The following is a 15,090-nucleotide window of genomic DNA, read 5'->3' as shown; positions in this document are numbered from 1 at the left end:
CAACACACCAATGTATCAATGACTTTTGGGTTCATATTGAATTTTTAACCATCAAGAGCGGTGCTTTCAGACAGTTCCTACTAATATAGCGTTGATAGCCATGTCCGATGTCCGTCTGTATTGACAGGCTTGTCTTGAGTAACCATTTAGTTTTGTGATTGTAAAAGTTCCCTCACAAAAGCTATTTTTTCAGAGACCCTTCAACCTTTTTCAGAAAACTGTGCTATAAGTTCTGTTTATTTTATTTTTGTACTTAAGACTGAGTGACAAGAAGAGCCCAGAGAGAGTTTGCAAAAATTATACAAGAAACCTTCTCACTTAAAAGCCCTGTATTATTTGTTTTGCAAAAGCTAGTACGTTTTGTTGGTTTTAAAATATATTACTTATAAAGTTAAAATCAAACAAAATATTGTACTTAAGATCTGCTCTCCAATTAGCTAATGTGTAAACTGCTTATTTCAGGCACAAATCAATCATCTCCTTCTCTTACGGTAATTAATAACAATGTAAGTATATATCTTTGTGTACTTTTTAATTAATTATGAATATGATTCTAACTTTATATAGTTCTAGTCAATAGTTTTTGCAAAGTAACGTCTTTAATGAGCTCCATTTGAGGCCAAGATAGCTAGTTCAAATTTGATATCAGCGCTGTTATCTTTACACTACTACTATTCCAACCCCAAGTGACGATCGGTTTTGTTGCAGTATAGTTGAACTCAAATTTTGCTGGTTGTCTAATTTGCTTACAGAAAAAAAAAACATTTGAAAACCTAAAACTACAGAAATAAGTAAATGTTATTAGAGAAACAGAAACTATGTATTAATGGCAAATAATGACCACACTTGGCCTATAGTGTTCATAAAATTTTTAATACTGTGCCAACGTTTACAACCAACTGCGTGAACTCCCTTCACCATTTATGTCGAAAGACCTTTCCTCTTTTATGACCATTGACTGGTGATATACTTTAACAGCATTGGCCCCTTCGATCACAAAACCTAATTAACTTACATAATTCATATGTTGAGTAGATTTTCCCTCACACTGTTATTGGCTACTACTATGAAACTCGCTACATGAGGATGGAGGACCTGCTAAAATAGTAGTGAGGACCCACATAGCACCGAATCATAACTCAATTTGATGTTTACATAGTGAAAAAACATAGGGAACGATGTATTGAATCGGATAATTATTGATATATAATGTTATTCATCCGATAATATATCGCAGGTTCTCTGCGGAACTGTACCCGTTATGGCAAAAAAGACATACACAGTCATGGCGAATCAAACAGAAAAATTGAAATAAAAACACCTAAGATTGAAACTTTATTTTAACTTATTTTAACTTTGAGAAAACCTAATTGAAATATATGTATGCCTACCTATTATTAATGTCTGATTGTAAATAAAAAAAAAACTTACGCAAGATAGCTGGCTTCAGATGCAGATTGCAAAAGAAAAATTTATTCCTCCTTCCCAGCCTACAGGCTGCTAGACAGCCACTTTGTCACTCGGGAGAATTGGTACCGTAGGCAAATTATTCACTGCTACCAAATAATAACTTCCACCAAAGCTGCAGAGTTATCAACTGAAACAATGGAGAGAAAACTACTTTTAGTTAAATTCATGCATACCTTTCTCTGGCCTAAATATGTATCAAGATTAGTTAGGCCTAATCATTGGTTGGTAAAGGAAGCAGACAACAACTAAAATACAAAAGACTTACAGGGGTAGACTTTCATATCTGTTGTCAAAAACAACCGAATGAAAATATCGATCGTTATAGCCTATGTTCATTCAGTTGTTTTTGACAACAGATACGGAAGTGTACCCCAATTCAGTTTAAAAGGAAAATGGATTTCAAATAGGCTAGGCTATTTCTTTTATAATACCGGTAAATTGTAACCTGGTTGAGGTAGAATAACTTATGTTAGGCCTAGGCTAGCCTAAATTAAGCTAACTTATTCTTGATGGTGAATTTACATAAACTTAAGTTAGTGACTGACGTAAAATATAACCCACATAACTTAGTAATATTTCAAAATTAGCCTAACAAGGTATTACAACACAGTATGGTATTCCATTTGCCTTGTAAACCAGTAAGTTAGTCCTACTTACTAGCCTATATCTTGAACACTATTTTCATCCGGAAGTTGCCCTTTGAAGCTAAATAAACTACTGGTTCTGTAAGAACTAAGCAAACCGCCTAACTTAGTAGCTTACGCCTAGGCCTTATTAGTATGCAGAAAAATACTTCCTCTAAAACAGATTGCCTATTTTGAGGTTTCAGATTTATCTATTTATACTTAAGTTAAGGCATTAGGAATGATAAGTTGGCCAATTTAATTTGTACAGTAGCTTAACTTAGGTCTAGGTAAGGCCAAGGCCTAAAATACGTCTATGTTACTAGGTATAGTGACTTATACTTACATACTCCAAGGATCAAAACGTGAAAAGATGTTCGGTGTAGGTTATGCCAATACCCAGTCACAAAAATAACAACTCTAAACTAACAGTGACACACACTAAACAAAATATCAGCACACTTAAGTTAACTGATTTGAGGTTATGTCTTCGTCTTGTTCTTGAATCTTGATACTCTTGTTGCTTCCATATTTTATTTTCACTACTTGTGTAGCCTACTCAACAAGTTAGTTGTCATAGGTAAATTTTACATAAATCGTGTACTTTCCCTCAAAATGGGCAATTTGTTGGTTAATAAATAAATAAATCCACACGTGAGTAAACTGGCCACCACTGGTCGCACGACGGATTTTGTAATTTGTTTTGTATTGTAATGTTTTGTTTGCTGAGTTAGGTTAGAATTAAGTTGGTGTTTTGTCTTCAGTCTTCCTCTCTTCCTTTCATACGAATGGATGGGCCAAGTCAAGCTCAAACTAGATACTTAACATTTATTTTTAGAGTTATATTACACTTAAAAAAATTTAAATTTACGTTTGGTTTAATTTACTAGTAAAAATAAAATGATAAGGCCAATCGTTAAGAGTTTGACTTTTTTATTAATAAACAAAACTTTTAAAAAAGCTGTGTTTCCTATTCACTCTTCTTGAAATGTGTAGTAAGCCTAGATTCAGAAAAATATCAGATGTTCCAACAACTCCCCCCCCCCCCCCCCCCGCGAAAAGTCAAAATCCATCATCAATTAATTAAAAATTACAGTGTTCAGTGTTCCTTCCTATTATTAATTATTTTGAGATAATTGACCTCCGACCTCCATGTTACAAACTGGGGCCCATTTCATAATAAAGTACAAACTAATATTATTAGTAAATCAGCTGATTGCCCAATGCAAATCTAATGGAAATAACAAGTTACAAGTTGTAGTAACTTGTAGTTTATTATGAAATGGGCCCCTGTAGGCTGGGGACTAATTCTTTACTCTAAAAAATTTAAAAAGTTAAATCTAAACATTTTTAAAACTAGTATATTTGGAAATTTTTAAAGAGAAAATCAAATTTTTAACATTAAGAATATTTAGATAATATTCTAAATTTGATGTTATTTGACTTTGATATTTTGAAGATACAATAAATATTCAAAGTTTGACATTGTTTGACTTTGACATTTTGAACATTAAATGAATATCAAATAAATATCAAATTTTTTATTTGACATAGTTTGATATATTGAACGTTTATTTGATATCAAATAAATATTCTGTGCTATGTGGGGAAAGTAATGAGCACAGTACTGTATTGATAGTGTCAAATTTGAACTAACTCACTTTTCGCCACGACTGAAACCTGTTGGAGACATTAGTTTACTGATAACCCTTTTAATGTCTCAGTAGTAATGCTTTAGATATTTATAATGTTAAATTGGAATTCCAAAATATTTTCCTAGGAGTATATAATGGAATGAATATCATTCAATCTTTTTTACTCTACTTTAATTAGAACTAGAGGTCATCCAGTGGTCGAAAACTCGACCAAAATATAAATATGTAATGTAGAGACTCTTATCTGTGATTGGAATTTCTTTCATTTGTTTAGATTTTCTGTTTATATTTCGTTGTTATTTTGTCACCAGCATAACAAAGGCCCATGTTAATTTTTTCAAATTTTAAATTAATTTGTTGTGCTTATTTTGCGCCTATTTGAATTTATAAAGGGATTCTGCACACTTACAGGAAAATATATTTTTATCAGTATGCATAGATTTTCCTTATGATGCACACGATCTGAAAAAAAAGGTTTTAAAGAAACATGCTTGCCTATTAATATATAGATTATTTAACTGTTTAAAGGATATATTGGTTTTGCTTGAACGGTAATGTTTGACTGTTCCACAGACGGGTGAGGACCTGAGCTCCATAGTGTCGGGGTTGGTAGCCAAGTGTCGAGTCAAGGACCACATGATCCGATGCCTCGCTGACCAACTGCGCCCTTGTCCCTGGCTTTTCAATGACCTGCTCAAGAACCTTAGTCTAGACCCAGTCCTCACCTATGACTTCACCCGGATCTCTCTCTACGAGTACATTAACGGAACTCTCAAGCCGTCAATCACTGAAATTTCGGAGGCGAGTCGCTCTTATAAACGTGTTACTATTCATAATTCTTTGTAGAAAGATTTTATGTAAAAATACAGGTAACAGTTTAATAAGGACAGAACACTCTTAACACGTAGAGTGCGGCCGTTCCCGATCGGGTACGGCGCTTGGCCCCCGTACGGTGCGTCCGTACCCCATCGGGAAGGCTTGGTAATGCCTTTTGTATATCTTCGTTTTTGCTCTAGCGTCGGCCGAAAGCGGACCTATACCACGTTAGCGTGTAGTATGTGACTTACATTTTGTTGTGGTGTAGGTTGGTAGTAAATTTCCCCATAAAATCCCCGTCTAGCAATCTCAAAAGTCTTCTTTTTGTCCCGTCTTTTTCCCTCCATTTGGCAATACAATTCCAAAGGGACCGGCTACGTTCCAAGCAGTGCTGCTATCTGTGGGTGTTAAGCGAACTACATCGACTCTCGTTGTAAAGCAGGACATCCCCTCACGTTATTTGCTATTCGTCAGACCAAAATTGGAAAGCCAATCACACGCGGCAATCGGGTTTACTCGACGCTGAGGGCTGCGCCGCACTGGGGATACGCCCGCTATTTGACGTGCCGCAGCAAACGTGTTAAACATGTTTTTCACATTAAAATTTAGGTGGGTCTAAATATGGATTCACCCCTTGTGCAGAATAGTTGCATAGCTAGGATAGCTTTTTGGGGAGGGGGAGGGCAATGATGTGTAGGATGTACTTCTGAAATGTTGGTGAGGGGGCTGGGTTTTAAGATTCATAAATACTATTTGGGCTTTCATGCAACTAACTGTTTTAGTTTTCTTTTACGGTACTTTGAATAAGGTACCTTATAGAATATTCATGGACAACTATTTTTACCGGTATGTCTTTAAAATTTTTTACCTCTCTATTTACTTAAACAACACATAATAGTGCATTATATTGAGCTCAAGTTACCAGAGAGAAGGTCCCTTAGCTTCCAGGTTCTGTAGGTTCTAGATACTGTATGTTATAATTACAATACCCAAAATTTTAGAAATAAAGTTCTGTGTATGGTTTAGTGGTAACTCAGTTGAAGACTGCTGGCAACTACAACAGTACAGTGTTGTTTACAGGGTGATGACCCAGGCTACTCCAGTACTAACCCACTGCTGCTCTCTGTGGTGGACAAACCTGATCCTTTCAGTCTGCTGGTAACCTGGACACTTCCCACGTCCAATAATGTTACAGGATTTAAGGTTTGTCAGACATTCCACATTTTGGAGTTAACCACTTGATTTTATTGTTGTAAGAATGAAATAAATGTGTCATTAAAGGGTGCCAATCTAGAAAAGTTATTATGGGGGATAACTTTTTTGGGTATGTTTCCATTACACATAAACCTTTTGTATTTAATAGCACTGTCCGGGTTATATAGGTGTTAGAAATGTTGTTTACACCTTAGGAATAGGGTTTTTAATCACTTGGCCATTGAAAGTTATTGACAATGTCATGATCTTTGATATCAAGCTCTAAAAACCAGATTTTTGGCTCTTGATACAATTTTGGGCATTTTACAGATTTTGAATAGTTTAACAGTCAAGAGCAAGTATAAAATATCTTTCTAAAAAAATGTTCCAAATTTATACAACGTCCACCATCTATTTAAAGCACATTTAAATAATCGAGTAAGAAATAAATACCTTCATGTGAAGGTTTAAACTGTTACAATTTTAAATTGTTTAAGAAGATTTATTGCAGATAGCTCCTTTTTAGTGTGAATTATAAATAGACAATCAATCAAAGCAGTAGCTAGTGTCGCTCTATTGTTTGTCGCTCTATTGATTCTCAATGTAAAACTTAATGTTTCATGGCTCAGATTTTGTCTAAGGGAGATCAATATGTGTAGTTATAATGTGTAATGTAGTAATGTGATATTTTGGAAATAATTGCAATGTTCCACAGATAGTGGTAGTAGATCAGGTGTGTGAGCGTATCTACACCCCCGCTCGCACCTCCGCTGTTCTGCAATCTTTGGATCTCAGGAAGCCTGTAACCATCACAATCTTTGCGCTGCAGCAGAACGGAGCCGTGGTACAAGAACACTCCGTCCACTACCCTCCACGGACAACATAGCTGCCCCTAGTCCACCCTTGTGTCTCTAGTCGTTTATATTTTACCAATATATTACTATTACTAACTATTAAGATTCCTATTCACATCCCTGTTTACTTGTATATATGTACATAACAAAATCTCGTATAAATGTCCATAGCTATTTTCTTAACCGTTGTTTACCATATTACGAGTTATAATAAATTGTTATTCAATCAAAATGTGATTTATTTACCTGAGTAAAGAAAATGTTGTAAATTAGTATTAGAGTTATGACAGTAGTTTGACCATTGCAGATATAAACATGGCTGGTTTAAAAGGTAAGCAATGTACGTGGTGGCGTGGGGCACCAAGCCAAAGGGGGCCCCCCTCATTACACTTAGGGGGTGCCTAAGGGTTAGTCATTACATATTAGAGACTGCAAAATTTATCGAGTACTTTAAATATGGTCAAAAATATGTAATGATCCACTTTCACTCGTGTTTTGAACGTTACTTCTCACTACACTACAAAGACTAATTATTTACTTAACGTTTGCTAACAATTTTGTTTGAAGATTCCTATACAAAATATACATACCATTAAAAATTGCATGAATTCAAGACAGAATACATTTCATCTATTCAGCTCAAAAGAGAGAGGTTTTTCATTATTTTACATGTGCATTTTTTATTGAAAGGAATATTGACTATTCTCGGTAAAAGCTTGTTTTCGATTTTTGCTAATTAATTTTTAATATTTATTTTTCATTCTTCAAATTTATTTTATTTGTTAATTAATTTACTACCCTCTCTTCTGCCCATCACATGATTTACATCATTCTTGTTATAAAAACTTAAAGTCAAATGAAATCTTTATAATTTTCTTAAATAATAATAATAAACAATTCAATTGTTCTGGCATACCTACAACATATTCATTGAAATTGGAAAATAAATCGTTCTGGCATACCTACAACATATTCATTGAAATTGGAAAATATATTAATATTTATTTTCCAATTTCAATGAATATGTTGTAGGTATGCCAGAACGATTGAATTGATTATTCACAAGTGCCAATAAGGATATTGCCTTTAAAGTTAAAAGAAAATTATAAAGATTTCATTTTTCTTTAAGTTTATGACAAGGATGATGTAAATCAAGTGATGGGCAGACAAGAGGGAAGTATTATTAATAAAACTCAACAATCTTAATAAAAAAACTGGATTTGGATTGGAAAAAACTGGACTTATTTACAAATAAATTTTAATACAGATTACATCGTTACAATGTAAAGAAGTTGTTTTACATTCATTGTCTAGTCATTAGATTCAAAATAATAAACAGGTGTGAACACCAAAAAGTAGGCTACCTTTTTGTTATACTGCAGCAAAAACAGCTATTTTTAATACATGTGTTGGGCCCAAAGTAGCTGTTTTATTTACTCCCTTGGGAGACAAAATCATTTTTAGTCCCTTCTTTAGGGAGTTAGGAGTTAGTTTAGGGAGTTAAAGTCAGCTGTTTTTGTAATTACAGTGTAAAAGTAAAGTGTGAATGGCTCATTTTAATAGTCTCTTCTCACTTAAATCACTTGATTACATTTCTTAAATACAATCTACAAAGGCGTACTACATCTAATAATAACTTCTACAAGAAATCTATATTTTTACAACTTACGTCTATAAGTTATGTTAAAAATGTATTAAAAATACTAGTTTGAAAATTTGAAATTAAATATAACAAAAATAATACTGACACTTCTGAATCACAATCTGAATCATATCTAAGTAACTCATAAATCTTAAGATATTAATACACCAAGAACATATATTTTACAACAAAATTTTTAGTCATCATTTATACACTTAATATAGTTTTGTCATGTATACAGTGTCAGCAAAACGGAAGTGCCGAAAGTATATATATAGAAATAGTCAAGTATATAATTCAAGAACGGTTTGCTAATATGAATATACCAGAAGTGTAACATTTCAACTTAAATACAACTATCACAATCATGTCCTGATTACCTAGTCATTAACCTAGGAATATATACAAAAATTTAGAGATACACAGTTAAATCATCTTATTATGACACAGGGCATGCAGGTCTCTTTGTTGACAAGGAATGATGGATGGCACCTAGAACAAGGATCTGTAGAATCATCTGTTCTGAACCACATATTGGGAGATCTGTCCTGAGAGTGTAGAGGGATGGAAACAACTATTGGGGCTGCATCTGCTTTAGAAAAGCCATTGTCATCCCCACTCGGTATAAACAGTGTTCTTCGAGGATCCTGAAGATGGAGTTCAATTTTGTTACTCTCACTGTCAGTAGAATCATCTACAGGAGGAATCAGATCAAAATTAGGAAAGTTCACTGTTAACTTGTCATCTGGGGGCAAAAGATTGTGTAGTTTATCGACTTGCACTCTGTCTTTTTCTTTTGCCAACTCTTCTGGAGTTAATACAAAACGATTGATGAATACAGGTTCTTCAATTGGCTGTCCCAGCTTAGTATGGGTGGAGAATAGAGTTTGATCCGGCACAAATCTGTTAATAAATGTATGATATTCTTTTTCAGTTTGCTCAATTGTAATTTCACTCTCTGTTGTTGGTTGAGGAGGCTCTTCAAAGGGGTTGAATCTTTTGATGAAAGTATTGAATTTGTCCTGAGGAAGACTTCCATTTTTCGGTTGTTCTATAACAGCTTTAATCGTAGTTTCAATTTCTGGTAATCCCCCTCCAAATTCAGAATCAGCCTCAGGTTCAGCGGTAGTTGTCGATCTACCACTCAAAGCATTCTCTTGTGAAGCCACGGCTAAATCTACTGATGGTTTCTGACCTGGTGGAGGTATAAATTCAAATCCCGGCCTAGATGTTGAAGCTTCTGATGAAAAATCTGCAAATGATTGTTTGTTGAATCCACTAGGCTGAAATTGATTTAGCTTAACTGTGGTAGATTTTGAAGTGAATGCAAATGGGGACTTAGTAGTGGGAAATGTATTATCTACAGAGTTAGAAGGAGATGTGGAAGAGACAAAAGAAACTCTTGGAGTTATTTGTGAACTCTGGAAAGGTGCTTTACTGACAAACTGAATCTGTGAGGTACTGCTTTGGTGAAAAGGTACAGGTGATTGAAATGAGGGATTGAAAGTAGAGCCTTGTGGTTTTCTTGGAGAAAAATTAACACTCTTGATTCCTCCAGGTATTACAGATCCTGCTAGGGGTAATGATGCAAGATCCTCTTGGTTTCTTCTGTTAGCAGCTTGAAAGGGTGTTGGAGAAGAAGCAGTAGCTGAGCCTGTAAATCCTAAAGAGGGTTCTTGGTGTCTCTTGAGGTTGTTTTGTAACACTCTGTTTGTTGGAACATTGTCGTTTGTAGCTTGAGCCTTGCCTCGCCTTGCTAAGCCCTCCCGCCCTGCTTGGCCGAGGTTTTGCAGAATTTCTGGATTTTGAAGTGTTTTTAACTCCTTATCTGCAACAAACCCATTTTTTTCAAGTGAATACTTTGTAAAACAAAAACCAATAAGTAAAATTAAAAAAAAGTTACAAATATTACAGTTGTTTTACCAATTATTACATTTTTATGGATTGACCTTTTAAAATATGATTTTAGTCAATGGTGCTTTTTATTATTTTGTAAGGTAACAAGAACGTGGGTTCCACATTTTAAATGTTTTTTGCAAGTTTATTTGATTGACATTGAAAACAACAGGAATTCAATATCGTTGTGTTTATCTGCACCATTTTCATTTTAAAACGTGTTTTAATTGTAATGGAACGGGGTAAGGGCTGGTTACTATTTAATGTTAGCCTGTGTTAGACATAATTTTAAATTAAGAGCCCAAGGAAAAACGGAATCTGGGTCTGGTAAAAATCTTGTTTGGAATCAAACCAGTGACTTTCATTTTTGAAGGTGAGCTCTATAAGCACTCGGCCACCCAGATAATCTGTAGAAAAACGATGAAAATGGTGGTTTGCTAATAATTTTTTGTCATACTGCAGCGAAAACATTCATTTTCAACCGACTTCCCCACTAACAACAATAGGAGGTTCTCAATTTGTCTGTGGCTATGTTTTTTTCCTATATATGTTCACCAATTTCTCTGTGATTCTCTGTGATTCACCGATCAGCGTGGTTCCACCACCAAAAATAACCAGAGGAGTTTCTATTTGTTACCATATATAACATTATGTTTAAATGTAATATTTGTTTTGTGAAAAATGCTGAAAACCTAAAATAATAAACATTTATTTTGTTTATATTTGTGCAGAGAAGTCAATAAATAATAATAATAATAATAATAATAATAATATTCCTACAGCTGTTAGTTGAAACCATTTGAATGAAGCTACAGACAGTTCTTCATGAAACAGTTGCTTCATATTGATTAATAAACTATTTCATGCCATGGAGCCTGAATATATACTTCGCGAAAAAAGGCATATTTTTTTGTCACTATAAGAAAGGTATTTAACGTTTGACCTGATTAGTGTATAATTCAGTTTTTTCAACAAAGTTTTATTTACAATATGTTTTACATTAAACAATAAGTAAATATGATGACATTTAGATAAGTAAAATAAAATAGAATTTTCTCTCACACTGCAAATATGATTAGGGAGTGTATTTTGAAAATCAATAAAACATAGCTGTATAACATAAATATATAAAAAAACATATGAATTGTTTTGTTTGGATATCAAAGGCAGTATTTACAAGGTTTGTATTCATTGGTATTTACATGTAATTAAAATATACTAGTGGTCGTCCAGTGGTCGAAAACTCGACCAAAACATGTAATGTACACCGTATTCACTATTGGGTACTGAAGTAGACATCCCATCTATATGGACCAGCTGTTGCCATTTTTTAATTAAAAACATCACCGAATGCTTGCCTTAAAATCTTATTTTTGTTTGCTGACAAAGTTGGTGGGTCATAACAGTTGCAGCAAATTAATCACCTGTATAGCTCATAATTAGTAAGAGTACCCGGGGTTTGCATATCAGTTTAAAATGCTTATTGCAGTTATACTCAAGCTTTGCGTTTGCAATAGGCGAGGACCAAGTTTGATAACATTTGCTTCTTTAAATTGACAGTACACTATGTTATTGCACATCTACCATAGCCATAATGTTCTACTACTTCACCTAAACAATAAAGAAAAATAAATTATTAATAATTCGCAAAAAATTAACATATTACTCATGACATTAAAAACATAAACATAACTGTAAACAATCCTACTTTGACAGTTCTCATTGCGTATCCCAGTTTTTTGTTGCTGCTTAGTTCAAATTAGCTGTTAACATAAATGCAAAAAAATTATAGTTTGGCACCCTGTTGGTAAATATAATAACTTTTTAATTCTTTTGTATATCATAGAACGAACTTTTTTAGTTGAAACAGCTGACTAAATTCCTTAAATCCCTTTAAATATGAATCCTATTTAAATTTTGAGTATTTTTTGTCAAAAATCATCATAGAGCCATTATAATAGAGCGTATAATAGATCTATACGACTTGAAATACGTGAGCTTGAATATTACAAAAGTTTATTTTATTAAAATTATTTCATTATTTTTAGAGAGTTCGAAGTTGGTTGTTTTTTTAAATAAATTATTATTGCATGCGTTGGCAGGGTCTACAGTAGCATTTTTACTCTCTAGGGAGTAAAAATAATGTTTAGTCCCTAGAGAGTAAAAATCATCTGTAGTAAACAGTTGTAAATTTCGATTGTTGCTATCGTATTGATCGAAATTATTTAAGGACAGATTTATTAGGTGATATTTTAGCCTATTGTTGTCGATCGCTCGACATATGGTATAATTTACTGTAACACAATCGTAATAGACGAAATGATTGAATAACTTTCTAAACAGCTGCTTATTTGCATTATCATAATTGAAAACAAGCTGGAGGTCGTTTTGAGAGGTTATCTTTACATAAACATTATTTCGTTTTCTACCTTAGTTTGTAAATTAATGATTCAATATTACGAAAAATATAGTTCACCACACGGGCAAAAGTGTCTTTACCTAACCCGCCATGTTAAACTTCCCTATCCCAAGCGTGATGTATACAACTTCCTTAATTCTCGAGTGATGTAAAGTTGAAAAAAAACTCACTCGGTGATGTAATGAAACCCATTTAAATAACATTGAGTGGATAACTTAAAAAATATACCTCTATGGAGCCAACGACGTTCAACGCTAGAAATCAGCTGTGTGTTTGAATTTTATTGTTATGCTTTGAAGAATTTTCCTAACCTAGCTTTTGTTTGTAAATGAACGTTACTGTTAGAAGATGAGTGAAATTGATAATGAAGCATATTGCTTGTAACCTCCTGAATATTGTCGGGTCAGGTAAAATCTTGTACGTTACACGTTACGCAAGAGCGTGTTTACATCACTTCGGTGAATTATGCAACTCGCCTTCGCTCGTTGCACAACATTCACCTGCGTGATGTAAAAACGCTCTTACTACACTTGTAATGTAAATAGCTATTTTAACCCTCGCTCAAAAAAAAAGAAGACTTTGGGTCAAAAAGAGTCACTTTAGGTCCTAGTGATGAAATATACTTATTCACTGTCATAAATAAGGCTTTAAGAATCAAGTAAGATTGTTTACTTGTCGTGAGAATGGAGTCATCATTGACAAAAGGTTTGTCCCTTTGTCCGATCAGCAAGTTATTGGCGTAGTGTTGTTCTGAGCGACTGCAGTTGACCTGGTACCAGTGGGCACAGATGAGCATCCTCTGCTGGAACAGCGTCGTGTTGGGACATTTGTAGCTAAACTGGTTGCCTCCCTCAGTACACATGTGGTAGACCTGTAACACAATAGGTACAATACATCTACAAACCAGATTACTGTTTGCTAGAGTTTCGTTGTCTCCGAACAGTAGCTGGACTGTTTGACTTTCTTGCCGCACATATCGTAATGCATGCGGTGTTTTAGATTTTGGGTATTGCATTACAGTAGTAGGTAGCTACGGGAGATCTACAAGAACACAACATTGCAGCGATCGTAATCCATGGGAGCAATATTGTGGGTTTAGATCCTGGTACCTGCCAATGCCAATACAGCTCAACTCTTGTACTGTACCGGTTCATCCCTTGCTTTGCTGGATAAGTGCCACGCACAGACTTGAGGCCTGATATGGACGGGCAAATGCAAAGTTATAAAAGGCCACAAAACTCTTAAAAATAAATTAATACTTTAATACTTTCTTATTAAATGGTGACCATACAAAGAAGGTATTTTAAGCCAAGTATGAATGGAGATGAGTGTAGGATGAGTGGCACGATCTTGTAGTCTTGTTTGTGTAAGGCTGACATTCCTAGACACAGCTGTTAATTAATAGCCCATACAGCTAATGGCAACTAAGGGACCTACAGTTTATAACGGAATTAGAACAGACAGTTTTGAGACGGACACGTGTAACCCTAAATGGCGTTATAATTATTATATACGAACACAAGGAGCCCGAGCACAAGTTTCCGCTTTCAAATAGAGGACAAAACTTGGTTTAAATGAGGCAAAATGATAACTATTTTACCTTAAATTGGCTAGGTAGGACGAGTGAAAAAGACTCTAATTAAATTAAGTAGGACCTATGTAGAAGATAGATGGTAACGATAGCTTAGTTGCTACCAAACGGTGTTATATTGCTGCATGACCTAAATATAAATATGCTGTAAATGATAAGCTTAAAACATGAGCTTTAGAAAACAACAAATCACAATATGCTAATTTAATTTAGGTTCAAACCAATTTTGATACAAGATTGCTCAACTTGACAGTTAGTGTACATTGAGAACATAAATAGTTCTGATTTACTTTAATTAAAAATACAACCACCGGATAAATAACCTAATGTCTGAATTACGTAACACTGGTCACAAAGTACACACCCCCACTCACCCCCAGTGGTACTGGCAAATCCAGACAAATTAAAACTCTTTTTGATATCATCACTTCCTTAGGCTAATAACTCACCTTTCCAATCACTAGAAATCCATTGGTTTCAACAGACTTCCATATTTTATTTATACTTACCCAGGTTCTATGAGATACTGCAGCCTACGAATTATGGTCTAACGATTATACTTGTTATACATATTTATATCAACTCTTATAGGCTACTATTGAATTGTGGTAGTAATTACTAATCCTAAACTCATCTCCATTCATACTTGGCTTAAAATACCTACTTTGTATGGTCGCCATTTCATTAAAAAGTATTAAAGTATTAATACGTATTGGTATCAACAAAACAGTTTATTCATTATTGACCACGAGGGCAGTAGTGGCAGTGGTCAGCCAGCCAGTGAAGCGTGCAGTTCAGGGGCCAAACGTGATACATCAGTGGTTTATTCGCAAGAACGTTTGGTCAAATATAATTTATTTTGGCCTGCAGATTAACAATAGGTTACACGAAAACTATGCTCGAGAGGGGTTTGGTTAATTTGTGCATTGT

The 15,090-nt window shown here is 34.3% G+C and overlaps 1 protein-coding gene across 7 annotated transcripts in view; it reads left to right on the top strand.

The window, feature by feature from the left end:
- Window positions 1-15,090, top strand: part of LOC128985378 (desmoplakin-B-like) — a 412,041-nt gene that overhangs the window by 133,933 nt on the left and 263,018 nt on the right. For 4 of the 7 annotated variants that reach the window (XM_054404818.1, XM_054404815.1, XM_054404822.1 and 1 more), the window contains one exon: window positions 463-506. In XM_054404818.1, the coding sequence (XP_054260793.1) occupies window positions 463-506 (44 nt within the window). Of the gene's footprint in view, window positions 1-462; window positions 507-4,321; window positions 4,550-5,644; window positions 5,768-6,473; window positions 6,845-15,090 lie in introns of those variants that run through there. The other 3 variants (XM_054404816.1, XM_054404817.1, XM_054404820.1) reach the window with 3 other exon arrangements.

This window comes from Macrosteles quadrilineatus, unplaced genomic scaffold, assembly GCF_028750875.1.
Source record: "Macrosteles quadrilineatus isolate MER2022 unplaced genomic scaffold, UCM_ALF_1.0 Scaffold_2__2_contigs__length_208266976, whole genome shotgun sequence".
Taxonomy (NCBI): Eukaryota; Metazoa; Arthropoda; class Insecta; order Hemiptera; family Cicadellidae; genus Macrosteles; species Macrosteles quadrilineatus.
This window is presented reverse-complemented; position numbering and strand designations above follow the sequence as displayed.